At 37.6% G+C, this 17,318-nt stretch overlaps 1 protein-coding gene across 5 annotated transcripts in view; it reads left to right on the top strand.

Annotated features, from left to right (window-relative positions):
• Astn2 (astrotactin 2) overlaps positions 1-17,318 on the top strand; it is an 837,958-nt gene that overhangs the window by 646,119 nt on the left and 174,521 nt on the right. For all 5 annotated transcript variants that reach the window (XM_078048074.1, XM_078048075.1, XM_078048073.1 and 2 more), the window contains one exon: positions 14,212-14,477. In XM_078048074.1, coding sequence (XP_077904200.1) covers positions 14,212-14,477 — 266 coding nt within the window. The remainder of the gene's footprint in view (positions 1-14,211; positions 14,478-17,318) is intronic.

The following is a 17,318-nucleotide window of genomic DNA, read 5'->3' as shown; positions in this document are numbered from 1 at the left end:
CAGCTTGATTAAAAAATGTGTCAGAACCTCAATAAACATCCCCCTGAAGAAAATTCATGGCTGTCACATAAGCGTATAAAAAGATGCTCCACATCACATTATCAGAGAAATACCCACTGAAACAAAAGACCTCTGTATGCCTATTAGCAATTTAACACTGGTAATACCAAATAGCTGACAAGACAGAGATCAGCAGGTACACTTATTTATTGCTGCTGGTGATACCAAATGGAACATCCACTTTGGAAGACATTTTGGTAATTTCTTACAAAGCAAAAAACACGCTCTTGCCATGAGATTTAGTAGTTGTACTTTTTGATATCTACCAAAGGAACTGAAAACATATCAACACAAAAGTCTGCACATGGACATTTATTGCAACTTTATTCATAATTGTCAAAACCTGGGAGCTATCAAGATATCCTTTGGTAGGCCAATTGATAAATAAACTGTGGCATATTCAGACCGTGTACCATATAGAGTGCTAAAAAGAAATAACTTTCAAGTCATGAAAATACATTAAATAAATAAATAAATATTAAGCAAAAGAAGCTAATCTGCATATGACTCCAACTGTATAACATTCTGAAGTTAAAAATCTTATCAGTGGTTATCAAGGGTTGGGGATAGGAGGAAGGAAGGAATGGGTAGAGCACAGAGGGTTTTTAGGGCAGTAAAAATACTGTGTGTGATACTATCATTTGGATAGATGTCACTATACATTTGTCCAAATATATAGTGCTTATAGAATGAGAAGTGAACTGTGGATTTTGAGTGATTATGATACGTCAATGCAGGCTCATCAAATAGACCATTCTGGTGAGAGTACCAATAATGAGAGAAGCTATGTGTGTGTAGGAATAGGGAGTATATGGAGAATTTCAATTTTGCAATGAGCCCTAAAATGCTCTAAAACATAGTATTTAAAATTACAAGTGAATATGAATTATAAAAAAATCAAAACAGTACATGATAAGAAATTTGAAATCATCCCACTTATTCTACTAGCCATCAATAATGGCCTTTACCAACTTTGTATAAGCCTTCTGCAAGGTGTCTCAATATTTTCTTTAAACAAATCTTAAGTATACACATTGAGAAAGAAAATGTTATAGTGAATCTGTGTGCCCCTTACTCAGTAATGCTTCTTGTCAAAATTTTCCTATTTTCACCTCAGCTATTGCTTATCCCCAATTTGCTTTTTGTTGCTGGGATATTTAAAAGCAAATCCAAGATATAGCATTCCTCCTGTAAATACCTCAGCATGTACCTTTAACAGATAATTATTTTAAACATAATCTCAATGTTATTATCCTATCTAGAAGTTCATATTCAAATTTTTAAAATTTGAATATAAAAATTTGGCTTTAAAATATCTGTTTATAGTCAGTATGTTTAAATAATGACCAAGATGCCTATATGTTGTACTTGGTCTCCTAATCTGTAATGATTATGTCCTTTAATTTTGCTTGTACTATTTTTTGTTGAAGACATTGATTTATTTGTCCTTTAGAATTTTCCAAATTGCAAACTTAACCAATTGTTTCCTCATGGTGTTGTTTAACTTGTTCCTTTATCCTAGGGAATCAATTGGAGAATTTTTTGTTCCTAGAAGTTTTTGTTCCTAGAATCCTTTTATGGAATGATAAAATCACTTCTCTGAATAATGTTTTCAAAGGGCATGTAAGAAAACACATAGCAAAAACAACAGAAAGAAACTGTATCAATATACTGTCATCAAAATATTAAAATATAGCAACATATGTGCTTCTTTATGAATGACAAGATGTAGTGGAGAGATATCCATCAGAATTTCTAAGTAGTGTTGAGCATAAATATTTTAAATATTTATAACAACTGTAAAGTGACACAAATATTTAAAATTCTATCAAAGTCATAGAAAATTTTATTGCTACTATATTCTTTTAGTTGCATTTATAATTTAGAAATGCTAAGTTGCAATTATAGGAAACTGAATATAAAGATGTATTTTTTCTTAGTACAAGTTTATAAGTTCATTCTATTCATGGATTTAAGAACTACCACCTGAAGCGTATAGCATCAGATCAGGATTTAATGTCTCATTGTACTTTTAGTCATGATAAAAATGATCAGCAGTTTTAGTTGCTATCAGTGTAATCTATCCATTAGAAATTTTCCCATTAGCCTTTCTCCTAATGGTTTTGGATTTATTGATTATAGTTGTCTAGATCTAATGTTTTATTAGACATTTTAATAGAGTGATTTTATAATTCTATCATTCTTCCTGTCTTTATTATTTACAATATTTCCAAAAGGAAAAATGTAGTTGCCCAGAAATTCAGTTCATATAATAAAAATATGATTCATAATTGATTCTGTTACAATTTTCAAAATAGTATGCTGATCTCCAAGCAATCACTAATAGTGACCAATGAGTTTTGTTGACTTTTAAATTTACTTAGTTACTTTGGGTGTTGAATTTAGTGTGAGTAATGTTATGAATTAATGGCAATTTATCTGATAAATTTCAATTTCTTGCAATCATTATTCTCTTTAGTGTTCATATTGTTTCATGTAAGGCTGATGTAAGCTACTTTAGGTTGTTTTCTGTGCCCTTTTGAAATGACCCCATTGGTCTCCACCCTGCTTTTTGGTACAGCAAACATCCTGGGTTTAGCTTTATACCATTCTGTTCCAGACCTGGATCAGGAATTTTTATTAAAGAATACTTTGTTCCTTTCAGTGGAAACAGAGTCTGAGCATTAGGACCACTTTTCTATAGTAAGGTCATTTTTTTTTCTAGGCTTTTTCAGGGACAAAGTTGTGAAATGTTGACTTCAAATTAAAATTTCAGTTCACAGATTTTTTTCTTAGCTTCTTTGACTTTATACTTGGATTGTTAGTCTTATGTTGAAAATCCTAAAGACAATAAAATAAAAGCTTGTTTGCAACACCACACAATATACACATAGTGGCTTCAAAGTAACAGTGTTCCACATTAATCTAATTGAAGACTTACTTGAAGATCATCTTTTATTTTGAATACTTTTTACAAAGCATATAACACCCAAATACTGCATTAAAATTTCTTTAGGTGCATCATAATTACATGTAATAGTTGGAAATTCACTGTGAGATATTTGTGAGGTATTTGTTCCTGAACACATCATAATTTGGAAAAGGGGATGTACTAGGGAGTGAAATTTCCAAATACTACATTTTTCTCTCATTTTCTTTCTTCTTCTTTTCCTTCTTTTTATTTTGCTGTTTTATCTTTTTCTTTCTCTCTTTCTTTCCTCTGAGATTACACCATACTTGGCCTGAATACTACATTTTAAAGACACTTGAAACTATTATTTTCTCCATTGTTTCTATCAATACTTAAATGTAGAGTCAGATCTATTTCTTTTACTTCATATATAATTTGTAGAAATAATTATGTCTTTTTGATTTTAAAAAATTATGCAAAACTTTGTGTTTTACATAAAACACAAAGCTAAAACTTATAAACTAAGATATACTGAAAAACTCTGGCCTTGATCTCTTCTTTTTTGCTCCCTTTATAGGTAACCATTTTATTAGTTTGGTTAATCTTTTTATTATTTCTTAGTGAAAAACAATATAGAAGCTCAGGGCCATGGCTCACACCTATAATCCCAGCTACTCAGGGAGCTGAGGCAGGAGGACAATGAATATGAGGGCAGCCTTAGCATATTAGCAAGACTCTAAAATAATTTAATGAGATCCTATCAGAAAATTAAGAAAAAAATTAAAGTTCTGGGGATTGTAACTCAGTTGTAAAGTGCCCCTGAATTAAATCCTCAGTATCAAAAAAAAAAAGTAACTGGAAACACATATATGCATGCATAAACATATTTATATTATATGTGTGTGTGTGTGTGTGTGTGTATATATATATATGTACTCCTCCCCTCTTTTTTACACAAAAGAATGTACTGTAAACATTCTCTGCACATTGTTTTTTCCATTTTATTTATATATATGTCTATATATTTATATATTTTTTTATATTTATATTTATAATTACTGTGTATCATATATAATAAAACGTTTCTCTATTTTCTTTGGTACATCGTACCTACCTCATCATTTAGATGCCTCACAGTTTTTCAACCAATGCTGTATTGATTGTCCATAGATTCATATTTCAAGAGTTTTATTGCTGATCACCATGATGTAATGGGCAGAAGTAACAGGAATTGTTTATTCAAATTCCAGAATTTATAACCACATAGACCTGAATCTCTTGCGATGTAGCAGAGTAGGAGAGAACTTAATATAGTGGAAAAGTGGTTAGAAATAGGACAGATGGGAGTGGGAGTCCAGCTCTTTTTTGGACTCCTGATTTCACTCCTATGATCTTCCACTTTCTCATCTTTAAAAAGCATTAATGAAACCTACTTTTCATTGATGTTCTGGTTTATTGAGACCAAGTTTGATCATGTAAAACAAGTAGCAGAATATCTGGCCTGGAATGCGTTCCTGTAAAATTGTAGCAGTTGTTGATGTTAACTTTACTGATTACCACAATTTTAAGACAGGGAATTTCTGATGGGTTTTGACCCTTTGTTTTAATTTAATTTTACTTTTTGTTGAATGGACACATTAGTCCTCATTGTCCCAAGCAGCACAGCTATAGGAAAGAGGGGAGCTAAAAAAGGAATTAACTCACCCTTGAACATGTTATGAAATGCCTGTGAACATTTTTAAAGGTGATCTTTTAACCTGCGTCTTGTTAGGATTTTGATAAAAACAGAAAGGCATGAAAGTGAGACTGTGATTCCAGTATGAAAGCAGTCAGAGGGTGGTATGCTCTACCATACAGCGACATCCCCAGCACTTTTTTATTTTATTTTTGAGACAAGGTTTCACTAAGTTGATGAGACTGGCCTTGAACTTGCAATCCTCTTGCCTCAACTCCCCCCCAGTTTCAGTGATCACAGTACACCACCTCACTGGCTGAGGGTGACAGTTTTGTTTCCTAAGGGCTTCTCTAACCAAAGCCTCTAGCTGACCCCATTCAGGTTCACACCCTCTGGGATGTTTTAACTTGGCAACCAACCTTGAAGGCCTGTTCTCCTACCTCCAGGTCATGTTCAAACAGCATAATCTGGCAGTTTTCATCCATAGCAGGACATTAGCATCTCAGAGACCTCTTTTTCCCTAAGCCTGTCTAAGAATGATCCCTTCTGGGCATTTTCCTTTGAATTCTACATGTGACTGGAAGAAGAAAATGGAATTGGGGAGGAAATAAAATCTGAAACCTTCCTTGAGGGGGTGAGTTTTGAGCAGAGTTCTTAGGAAAGTGGAATAATTGGATCCCAGGGAAGAGAAGACAGTCCTCCTATTAATGATGCTTTGACCTCCACTGAACAGAAAAGAGGCTTTGGAATTAGATGCTGAATGACCAATGGCCTTTGGCTGAATGTCACCTCCCAGAACCTCTATTTTCTCAATTGTATTATGCTTGTAAAAATTATAATATTCCTAGTCCAAAGCATTGTTGAGAGGATTCAATGAGATCTGCAATATGTTATGTGTAGCAAAGACTAGAAGGCTGGAAAATGTGTTTCCTTTCTACTTTCTCCCTGTTTCAAGCACTTATCCACTGCATCTTAAAAATGCAACTATATTGTTATAATAATATAAGTAAGAACTGACATCTCTTGTGTGTGTACTAAATGTCTGGCACAGGTACAAATTATCTTAAATTATCTTAACTTTATATTTTCACTGATGTCACTATTATTATATACATAAAAACACAGAGACTTCTATTTGTGTACTAACTTGTCCATGGTCACATGCAGGTCTGTGGCTAGCCTTTTATATGAATTAGCTAAAGGTGCTCCCGCTCTTTTATCCAGTTAAATGAGCAAAGACTTGACAAATACAGCTGGGACTGAATCCAATCCCTATTTGCCCTCTTCCCTTTTACAGAGCTCAACTTGTTTAACTAAACACAGAGACCCTAGAGGTCACATTTTAGTTTTGGCCAAACCTGAAATTCAAACTCATATCTATCTGACAGTCATATTGTATCTTTTCCTTTTCCACTGCCACCTCTTTCTGCCTCCTTTAATTTCTTGCTCTACTGTCTTCTCCCTCTGATATGTCTTCAGCCTCTCCTTCATCTCTTTGGCTTTTCCTTCCCAACTGGAATCTCCACACTCAGTACCACTAGTACTGAGTTTTAATTCATATTTTCACTCCCGTCCCAGGGAGTAGCTCCAAGCCTGGCACTGAATATTCAGGCCTTCTTTGCAAAGGCTCATTCTAAATTCTTTTTTCTTGTAGACTAGATAAGCCTTTATCGTCTTTCCTGTGGTCCTCAGTGCCTAGCAAGTTGCTTTGCACACACTAATTATTCTTTGGCAGGAAGGATCAGAACTAACAAATTTCCCAAGAGCAAACATCTGAAGTGGGCACTAGAGGGCAGCAGGAGATCACACATGGCCTTCTTGTTTTTTCCCCCAGCCTCCCATTACTGGTCGCAGCCTACCTTGTCTCAGGAGGCAGAAATAAATACTATGATTCAGTGCTAACTGGTCTCTGACTTTGGCCAAGACATCAGCCACTACTGAGCTACTGGGAAGTGGCTGAGGTTCTTCTCCCACAGAGGGTATGACCTTCCTCAGAGGAGTAACTGCTTTCACTTGAAGACAGGTATTTATCATTCTGAGCCCCAGTTCCCTCATGGGTACTAGAGGCAACAATTCCTAATTTGTAGGGTAATAATGAAGACCATATGAGATCATAGGTATAAATCAGCTAATACAGCATTTGAGTCTTAGAACATTGAATGAGAAATTAAGATCTCTACTTTACACATAAGGAAAGTAATATTTGGAGAGGGGAAATGACTTCCCTATGATTTGAAATGGTAAATTCTACCACAGTTTACAGAATAGGTAGAAAGCAGGTGGTTTAAGAGAAATTCCTCTTAGTTAAAGCACTAACTAGGATTCAAGGGATGTTTTATAGATTTAGACATGCATAAGAATTGAATAATGGTGGGATGAAGGCCAAGAGCCAGAACAAAGAACTTTGATGATGCTGTTGACACTGTAGAGCTGGAAACTCTTCGTTGAGTTCTGTTTCTCATTAATCCCTAAATAATCCAAGATTTAAGTACTCATGTTATTGACATTTTACAAATGATAAAATGGAGCCTTGGGGAGTTTAAGTAACTGGTCCAAGATCTTCCAGCTGGAAAGTGAAAAAGCTGGAATTCAAACTCAAGTTAGCCACTGTGTTATAGCTGCCTCTTTTATAATTGTTCTTATTTATTGTGTATTTAGGGAAAAAGCTAAGTAGATTATATCAGGAGATCATTTTCTTGGCAGTTTTGTTAACCTACCCTCTTCATTTTGGAACTCCATTGTTACTTCTGTTTGCTAAATGTGCACACTCATAGCACATAAGACATACACATTATCAGAATGCCCCATGGTTTCTGTGACAGGGATTTCACTCACCTAGTTGGCTGTTTAATCTTAGCATGACCTCTAAGTAGGGGACAGGCTTGCATACTGCAGATAAGACATGCAGACAGCATAAAGGACCTAAGTCTGGGTTTGGGTTTGATACTTAGGATGAGAAATGCAATTCCTGGATGAGAAGTCAGTCTAAGTTTAACAGAGCTTTCACAGAATGAATTGGAAGGCTAAAAAGTTCCACATTATTAGAAGGTTTTTGGGGTTTTAATTTTTGGTTTTTTACCAGAGACTGAACCCAAGGGTGCTTTACCATTGAGCTACAGCCCCCAACCCTTTTTATTTTTTATTTTGAGATAAAGCCTTATTAAGTTTCTTAGTGCCTTACTAAGTTGCTGAGACTAGCCTTGAACTTGCAATCCTCTGCCTTAGACTCCTGATGTTGCTGGTATTATAGGTGTGCACTAGCTTAGAAGTGTTTAAGAAGAACTTGGAGGATGATTTGGTAGTAAATGAAGCATTAGATGGGGATTTCTGAACAGGTGATTTCAAAACTCTTACTAGGTAAGTACTCTATCACTAAACTATATCCCAAGCCCTTTAAATTTTTACTTTGAGACAGGGTCTTGTTAAGTTACTTAGACTGACTTTGAACTTGGGATTCTCCTTCCTGAACCTCTGGAGTTGCTGGAACTATAGATGTGCACCATAAATTAGTCCATGGAAATGAGTGAGGATTGGGGTTATTGCCTGGGCACAGCAGGTGTAGGGAGAACCATTTTTTTTTTTAAATGGAAAGGACTCATTGAGCAAGTAGTGGATTTGGAGTCTAACAAATGTTATAGAAACAGAAAAATTGAAGGGAAAATGAGTCATATTCACACATTCATGTATTAATTAATTTATTCAGATACTTACCTATGTATGTGATATTATACAGTGAACTATGTGCTAAGAATACAGATGCTCATTAAAACTGGCCACTGTCCTTGTTCTCATGAAACTAAAAGTTTACTTGGCAAGACAGATATTCATTTAACATTTTTTTAATGTTAACATATTAACTAAAATTATAAATATGACATGCATGATAATGATATCAATGGTTCAGTTGATAGTAGGAATTGAGAATAGTCATAATAATCTATGAATATATATTTCTCTTAGAGGGATTTTCAATAAAATACACTTTACTAGGGACTTCTCCCAAGACGTGGGCCATAGCAATTTTTCTGGTTGGTTGCTGTGGATCCCCCAACTCCTATTTCTCTGGCTGCTCACTTTATGAAGATCCAATGTGGGGATACTTCACCCTCTGTTAGAATTCTTCTTTGGCAGAATGCAGAACAGTTTCAGGCTAGCTCTGTTTCCACATCTGGTCCAGGGGAAACAAGTAATTCTGTTCTGGCAACCTCTGGGAGTTTGCGCTAATACCTTTCCAGCCCCTTCTGTTCTTTTAACACAGGCCACCAGAACTTTTGACAGGTGAAGGTAGACCCTAGTCCGCTATCTTTTCAATTGCTAACAACAAACAAGCTCTTCAAGTGTCACTCATGAGGGTCCTTGTCACAAAACTTGGGGTCAGAAGATAGCATATTCCACATCCTGCCCGGGGTGCTGTTGACTCTAAACATGGTAATAGTTCTTTCCAAATAAAATATCCCCTAAATCCTTCCTTTTTACACTGATCTCTTTATTTCCTTGTTCTGGCTGAGGTTTCTAAAGTTATGAAACTAGTTAGAATTCATCTCCTTTGTAAGTTCTGCATCTAGGGGCATGACTTCAGGATTCTACTTCTATTACCTTATAGTGTCTCAATAGAAATTTCAATTTTAACATCCTGTTACAATAACAGCAACATAATTATAACAACCACAGCAACAACAATAACAACTAATATTAATTGAGGGCTTAACCTATGCCAGGCCCCCTATGTAATCCTCACAGTGACTCTTTTCGGCTGGTACTGTTATTTATAAAGGACACACTGATGACGCTGGACTTTCATCTGTGAGGCTGAGAAGTCGGATTGCACAACACAGCAACACAGGCCTCCCTGATGGTGTTTCAGCCGCCTGTTTCCCCTTTGTTAAGGATATTTGTGAGGATCCTTGAGTCAGACCTCAGAGTGACTGCTTTCCTCCAACAGCAGACAGTAACTCCACCTAAGAAATGAGCCCGTTTCAGTAATTCCTGGGAGGCCATTGCTGTAAGAAAGGCCATTCTTTAATGATATAAAAGTCTCACCCTTTCCCCCCCTCCCTAAACGTTTCTAATTTGAGCCCCTCTGGTCCCTGTGGAGCCTTTAAATGCTTCAAGTGCGAGCCTATTGCCAAAGCAAGCCTGTCTGACTGGAGAGGCAGCGCCCTGCACTGTTGCCGAATATTGAACAAACATCCGCGAAGCCTTGGCTCTCCCAGAAGTCCTTCGTCTGATGCCTTTGTTTTGTTTTCTGGCTGAGGGCAAGCAGTGCCATCACCTCCTGCCGAAAAGCCCTGGCTGCCCTCCCAACAAGGAGTTGTCACTTCAACTGAGGCTTTTTAAATTTTTTTTTGGTGGCAACAAAATAATACCCAGCAGGAATTTGGGAGGAGAAAAAAGAGAGTTCACTTGGCAGGTTCTCAAATGAATGGGTTGTAGTGTCATTGGAACTGAATCGGGCTTGAAACCAGACATGATCCTATTTTGGACGCATTGTTCAGAGGGATGGGAAATGTGAACAGAGGATAAGTCTCTTCAGAAAATGCTCTTTATCCTTGGCCTGTTAAAGGCAGCCTGGTTTAACCTAACTCTCCCCTTTCCCCAATGGCAAGAGTCTAAATGAAAGCCTAGAGGAGGTCAGAACAACTAGACAAGATCAACCCTTCATCTGTTGACATTTGGATTGGGAAAGCTTATTTTACCTTGGGTTGTATCTTGATTGTAATCGAGATTAGTTGTCATCCTTGTAATTCCCAAATCCTGGCTTTTAGATTCATTGATGCTTTGATAAGATAGCATAGTGATTAGTGTATGTGAACATAGCATATATTCCACAAACTTTTATTGGAAAAAAAATGTTTTTAAGCCTACTGTTTTCTTGAAATTGGGTAAGGCCGATGTAGGAAACAGCAAAACTGATACTATCTTTGTCTTCATGGAGTTTATACTCTTGATACATTAATAGTTGATGACAGATCAGGATGCTATGAGAATCTGTCATGTGGAAATGGAACACACATTGATAGTGAGGGAAGTTGGCACTTGAAATAAGTTCTGAAGGATGAGTGGAAGTTAGCCAAGAGAAGTTAGGGGCTGAGGGTGGGATGGAAGGAAGCATTATGCAAGAGAAGAGCCTGTTCCAGGATGGAGAAAAAGATACAAGGTGTATACAAGGAACTTAAAAGTCATCATAGTTGAAGGCAGAAGAACTAGGTAGAGCAGGATAAGAGATCAGACTGGAGAAACAGTGTGTTGTCTAGATCCTATATTGTCTGTGCCTCACCTTTTGGCTTCTGATGTTTACTCTAAGTATAAATAATGTCATGGAAGTTTAGCACTATAGGACTTGTCTTTTGAAAAGATAACTTTAGCCACAGGGTGGGGTTGGATCAGAAGCAATTAGCTTTCACAATTGTAATGGAATGGTTAATGGGCATCCCTGCTATAACTCTCATCTAAATCATAACTTAGCCATGGCATAACATTAGGAAAAGAATCTTATCTATAAATGTTCTTGGGACTTAGAGGTAAGCCCTTTTCTCTCTTTTGGTCTCCAGTTCCTCAAGTATTTGGCAAAAAGAGTTGGACCCAATTTTTTTTTTTTTTTTTTTTTGCAAAATTAGCCCTGAAGTTTGGCTATTAATTCTATGCTGCTATTGTAGGTACAGTTTTCAGCCTCAGTTTTTGGCTTTTAACCCCCACTTACAGGAAAGATGGACTGAAACAGCTGAAGAATTATGAAGTAGAATAGCAAAAATCTACAAATGAATAATTGTTAAATGAATAATTATATCTTTAATCCAATGTCTATGAATGTCTTTTTGATCAAGAGAATTTTTACTCCCAGCAACAGGTTACATTTCTTCCCAATTAAGTTATATGTACATGGCATGGTACAATGAGGGTTATACCCTCTGTGTTGAAATATGAAATGACAGTAGTTCAGGTGATGCATTGGTTATCAGAATTGCACAGTTATGTGCTGAGAAGATTACTAACTCACTGTGTGACCATGGAAAGTAATTTTCCTTGTCTGGGATGCATTTTCTCCTTACTTAAAGTGGGAGGGTTTGTACTAGATAGTCATATTCAAAAATATGTTCTTTCAATTATTTGTGTGTGGAGAATCGAACCCAGGGACTTAAGCACACTAAGCAAGAACCCTACCACTGAACTACATACCAAGCCCTCAAAATATATACATACACACACATAGATTATATTATATTATATATGGAGAAAAGAGGCTCCACTTTTCCACTCTTGGAGATTCACGATACATGTGTATCAATAACCTACTTGCTTCCAAAGTTTTTACTTTTTAACTGATCCATCATATTGCCATATATTAATTGGGACTAGAGCAGCAGTTGCCAAACTTTTCCTGAAAAGGCTCAGGCAGGACACATTTTAGCTTTGTGTGCCATAGAGAGTCTTTATTGTAACCACTCCATTCTGCCACTGTGGTCATACACAATACACTAATGAATGGGAATGGCTGTGTTCCAATAAAACTTTATTTACAAAAACAAATATGGGATGAATTTCCCCATGGGCCATACTTTGTTGACCTGCAGACCACAGCGTGGGCTGATTCCTAGTATCCTTGTAGCTCTGACTCCTTCCTGATCTTCTCCCCAAATGACTATTCCCTTCCAAGCTTGAAGTCACCCTTGTCCAAAAGCTATTCCTCTGGCCTGCAGTTTCAAAAGTTATCATCATCTTCTTTTGACATGCCTGTGTATAAGGCTGTCTCCATCTCCCCAGCTGCTGGGCTGCCTTCTTCACAGCCTTGTTTTGTTTATCTTAGTAACTATCCTTCTTTAATCCCTCTAAAGGATTGGTTAGCTGGAATTTGCCTTGTCTTCCTCCCCTGGAGCCTTTGATCTGATGCTCATGAGCATTTGCTGACAGCCAGACAGAAAAGGTGGAGCCCAGATCCCAGGCTGGAAGGCCCAGAGAGTAATGAATGAAGGCTGCGTTTATTTGTATTTCTAATTGGCAAGCCCATTTCCAGATCAGCTGCATGTCACTGCAAGCTGAGAGCAGGAGCAGGAGAAATCTCATTTTACTTTCAGTTCTCAGTGCCCAGGACCTGTGCCCACTGAGATAAGAGTTTACCTTGATTTCACCAGGCTTGGTAGAAGCTGCTGTCTGAATTAAGCTCTGTATCTTAGTACAGGATCTCTCTTTTTTGGCACTCAGATTGAGCATGGTACATCTTGGATGATACCATTCATTCAGTCTGTGATTTCAATGTAACCCATTGGGTTATTCAGATCACTTTATATCTTCAAGCTTTTTTGATGGAACTTAGAACCCCATCTTTTTAGGAAATCTTATATAGAAAGCTGGTCTTAGAGAAATAAAAGCAGAACTTCTCTATATGAAGCTGATATGAGGTTTCCAGCCCTGACTACTCAGTTTTCCTTTTGCCCTATGGAAGCAGTTGCTCAGGTGCTTCCTAGAAATTCTTGAATTCCTAAGAATTTTGGAGGCATTAGAATAGAGTTATGAATATAGTTTTAGCCAATCAAAGTTTTATAAGATCCATCTTTAACTGAGTCTTACATCAAGACTCATGTTAGGCACTGAGGTGGACAGGAATGGGTAACACAACCCCTAGGCTCCAAGAGTTGATAATACTGTTGGAAAAGGCAGGAGAAAATGGGAAAGGAAAGTGAACTTAAAATAAGATCTCATAAGTAAAAATATTTGTTTAAATGGAGTGTAAATGGCTAGAAAAGATTTGTTGAGACAGAGAAAAGCAGGAGAGGCAAAGGCACAGAGATAGGAAATACTAGTTGTATAGGTCAAGAAAGACAAAGCAGAGCATGGAGCATATACAAATCACATCTCAAGATGCACATGAAGAAGTGTGCAGGAAAAGAAGTTTGAACAAGGGAACAGGTAAGCACAGAAATAAAGGGGAAATGATGTCTGTTCCAAGCAGTACCACTTCCTATATCATCTGCCACTCACAACTGATTCCATTGGGGTCATTAAACCCATTTCACAGAATCAATGATGAGAATCTCCTGAATACTCAAGACACTTTTTCAAGGTTGAGGAGGCGTTATCAGGCAGAACTGGGATTTAAACTGAAATTGACTTGACCCAAAGCTTATGTTTCTTTCATTATATTGAGTTTCAAGGAAAATATAGAACTAGAGAAAAATTGTAAAGGAAGAGTATAGTTTGTGAAGGTTGACAGTAGACAGAAAGGAATTTCTGGTTGGGGAAAATATCTTTGAGTATTTGTATCTTTCAAATTGCTTGGAAAAACACTTAACCCCAACCTACCAACTTTAAACATGGAAAAATTGAGGGCTAGAGAGAGTAAAAGGATACCTCGTGTATACATGGCAGGAGAAAGACACCATTCTGGTCTCTGAATGCTCAGGCCAATGATCTTTTCAAGACATCATGCAAAAATCACTTTATCATCTTTTTTTTTTTCATTTCCAATGAATACCAGCTCCTTAGGGCATGCTCTTTGTGGGTTCAAGAATCTGGCCTTTTAAACAATACTAAATTCACCTCTACCTCTTCCTATTTTGTGCCTCTCCAGAGACCACAGAACTGGGCAGCAAGAAGGAGCTCAAGTCCATGCCCTTCATCACCTACCTTTCAGGTCTGCTGACGGCACAGATGCTGTCTGATGACCAGCTCATCTCAGGTGTGGAGATTCGCTGTGAGGAGAAAGGCCGCTGTCCTTCTACCTGCCACCTTTGCCGGCGGCCGGGCAAGGAGCAGCTGAGCCCCACACCAGTGCTGCTGGAAATCAACCACGTGGTCCCACTTTACACCCTCATTCAAGACAATGGCACAAAGGAGGTGAGCTCCCCTGGCCCAGCCACCAAGTCAAACCTGAGAAACCCTCCTACCTGTGGACTCTTTGTCCACGGGGATTGTCATCATCATCATCATCAACAACAGCATCATGGTGATTACCAGCATTTATTGATTCCTTATATTCTAAATCTTAGTGTTTCAATACAACAGAGGTTTTTTTTTATTTGTGCAGAGTCCTTAATAGATATTTTTGATTGATGGGTGTCTTTACTCTGAGAAGCGGTTCAGGGACCCAATCCTTTCCATCTTGTGCTCTATCAAACCACTGTTTCCATGGTCACTGTAAAAGGAGAAAAGATATGGAGCACTGCTCATGAAAAGTTTAAATGGTCCAAGCCTGAAAGTAGCAAATGTCATTTCAACTCCAGTTCCATGGATCACAGCTCAGATATTGTCCACACCAGTCTGCAAGAAGACGGAGAAATATATTCTGTGTGCCTAGAAGTAGACATGGGTTTGGTGAAAACCTAGCAGTGTCTGCTTCGATTCTATACTTGGGTTGTCTCATCTAATTTGCGTCCCAGTTCTATGACTTACTTAAAAATATTGGACATATTTGCATAAAATTGCTGACATGTGGGCATCTTTTTAATTATAAAATGGAAGTTCTGTATGGTTAATCCTAATGTGACATCTATGTAATAACAGTTGAGGAAATCTTAAAGATGTTACGTGATTTACTCAAAGTTAGTTTGCTTCAGAGCTTCCATGCCTGACTATGAAATGGTATCTCTTCTTTTCCTCGTGTCTCTCACTTTTTTAATAGGGTTTATTAGGACTTTAAGGAATCATGTGCATTATTTGGCTCACTGGTTTGTAAACTTATATTCATGGGACACTTTCTATAAATGCAACATTCCAGAACTCCAATTAATAAAACCAGGAATAGTGGTGGTTCTACTTCAGTGAGGAAAAGGAACATGGATAAGAGCATCTCTTACTTGGTTCTCATTCTTCCTTCTACAGCAGCTTCCAGAAAGAACAGGGCCTCAAAAAAAAAAAAAAAGTCAGTGTGGCAGATGATTGATTGTGTCCAATAGAACTCCATGAATTATGTGCCCCTTCCATAGTATCCCATAGGGCCAAGAGCTTGAGGGTGGCTGGAGGTCAGATAGAGCTTCAGAGAAGACAGAAATAGGATGGTAACAAGGATGTGGAGAAAGTGTCAGGTAGATGACCTAAGGAAGAACAAGGTCTGTGCAGAGACCCAAACCATTTCCCCATAATTAAGACCAAGAGATGTAGGAAGAATCAGAAATGAGGCCAGGGCAATTAGAAGAGATCTGATTATTTAGGATATTATAAAGCAGATCATGGAGTCTGGTCCCTGTTCTTAGAGCAATGAGATGATGAAGAACCATTATTAGAAGGAAGTTGATGGGATTAGAGTTGTGTGGCAGAAGGAGCCTCTATTAGAATCACCATTGGAGCAGTTAAATATAGTGTGGGTTATTTAGATAGAATACACAGTAGCAGCCAAAATTAATGAATGACAATAACAACTGTCAATGTGAAATGAGTAATCATAATGTTATGTGAATAAAATAAGTCCCAAAGATAGATTTTACATAGCAGAATGGGATCTACTTTTAAAAGTTAAAGCACACATATACCAAATACACTACCTTTCAGGAATAAATGCACATACAACCATTTTTAAAAGGGAAGCAAGGAACTGTGAACATAGGAAATGATAACCTTGAGTCAAGGGAGGCAGTACAATGGCACAAGAGGGCATAGGTCACATGTAGGTAGTCAAGTTCCTAGCTGGCTTTTATGGTGGTCGATTTGTAGGCGTCTATTAAAGAGTTGAATGTTAAAACTAACTCACTTATTAGCTAACCAAGTGAATAAATTATGACTGAGCATGACACAACAAGGTGCTTGAGTCTGAACCAAATATCATGAATAGTCTGAGTCTGTGCTTCCAAGGTCGCCACACTATCAAAAACAACCTTACGTCTCCAACCTCTGGCTGCAGGGTGACAACAGGTTATGGGAATGTAAGAGTGGACACAGGGATATCCGGAAGAGGGAGCCACAGCTTTCAGCAAATAACAAGGTGTTCTGGTTAGTGTATCAGTTTGGATGAGAAAAAACAGCACATTGGTGGCTATGGATCAAGGACTTTGTGAGTGATACTTTGAATATTCCCATTCGCTGCTCTGTGACTTTGTCCCCATGACTGCATTTTTGGTCAAATTTTCCTTATCTGCAATGGGGTACAATACAAACAAAGTCATGAGACTTTTGGAATATGCTCTTGGCGCGCATGTGTGGCAACAGGAAAAGTAGTGGTCCTTTTCCTTTTTGCTCAGGAATCAGAATTCTCTATGTCTGGAGTTCATGCCAGCTTCGCTTGGCATTGTTGAAATAGGTGTTCGTTATTTTGGAAATACAGTGCAGTATTTGTAGAATCTCAAGAGTGTGAAAATGGTCACTAGATGTCACTGTTCTCCTTGCAGGAGATCTGGAGAGCTGGAAGCTTTAGTCATTCATTCATTAATTCAGTATTTTTGGATATCCACTCTATGCCAACTACTGTGTTACGCTATGAAAAATGAACAGTCTGACAGATAGACATGGTCTTCATTTTTATTGTGTTTGTAGTGCTGGGGATCAAACCCAGGGCCTTGTGCATGCTATGCAAATATTCTACCACTGAGCTACATCCCCAGCTCCTACATGGTCTTCAACTTCATGGAGTTGCCAGATTGGTGGAGCAGACAGATAGTCATGAAATAATCACACAAGTAAGTCATATAGTGCAAAATCATATTGCGCAAAATGACAAGGAGATGTTTAGGCCAATGGGTTGAAAGT

This window comes from Ictidomys tridecemlineatus, chromosome 4, assembly GCF_052094955.1.
Source record: "Ictidomys tridecemlineatus isolate mIctTri1 chromosome 4, mIctTri1.hap1, whole genome shotgun sequence".
Taxonomy (NCBI): domain Eukaryota; kingdom Metazoa; phylum Chordata; class Mammalia; order Rodentia; family Sciuridae; genus Ictidomys; species Ictidomys tridecemlineatus.
The sequence above is the reverse complement of the archived record's forward strand: the minus strand, read 5'-3'. Positions and strand labels throughout refer to the sequence as shown.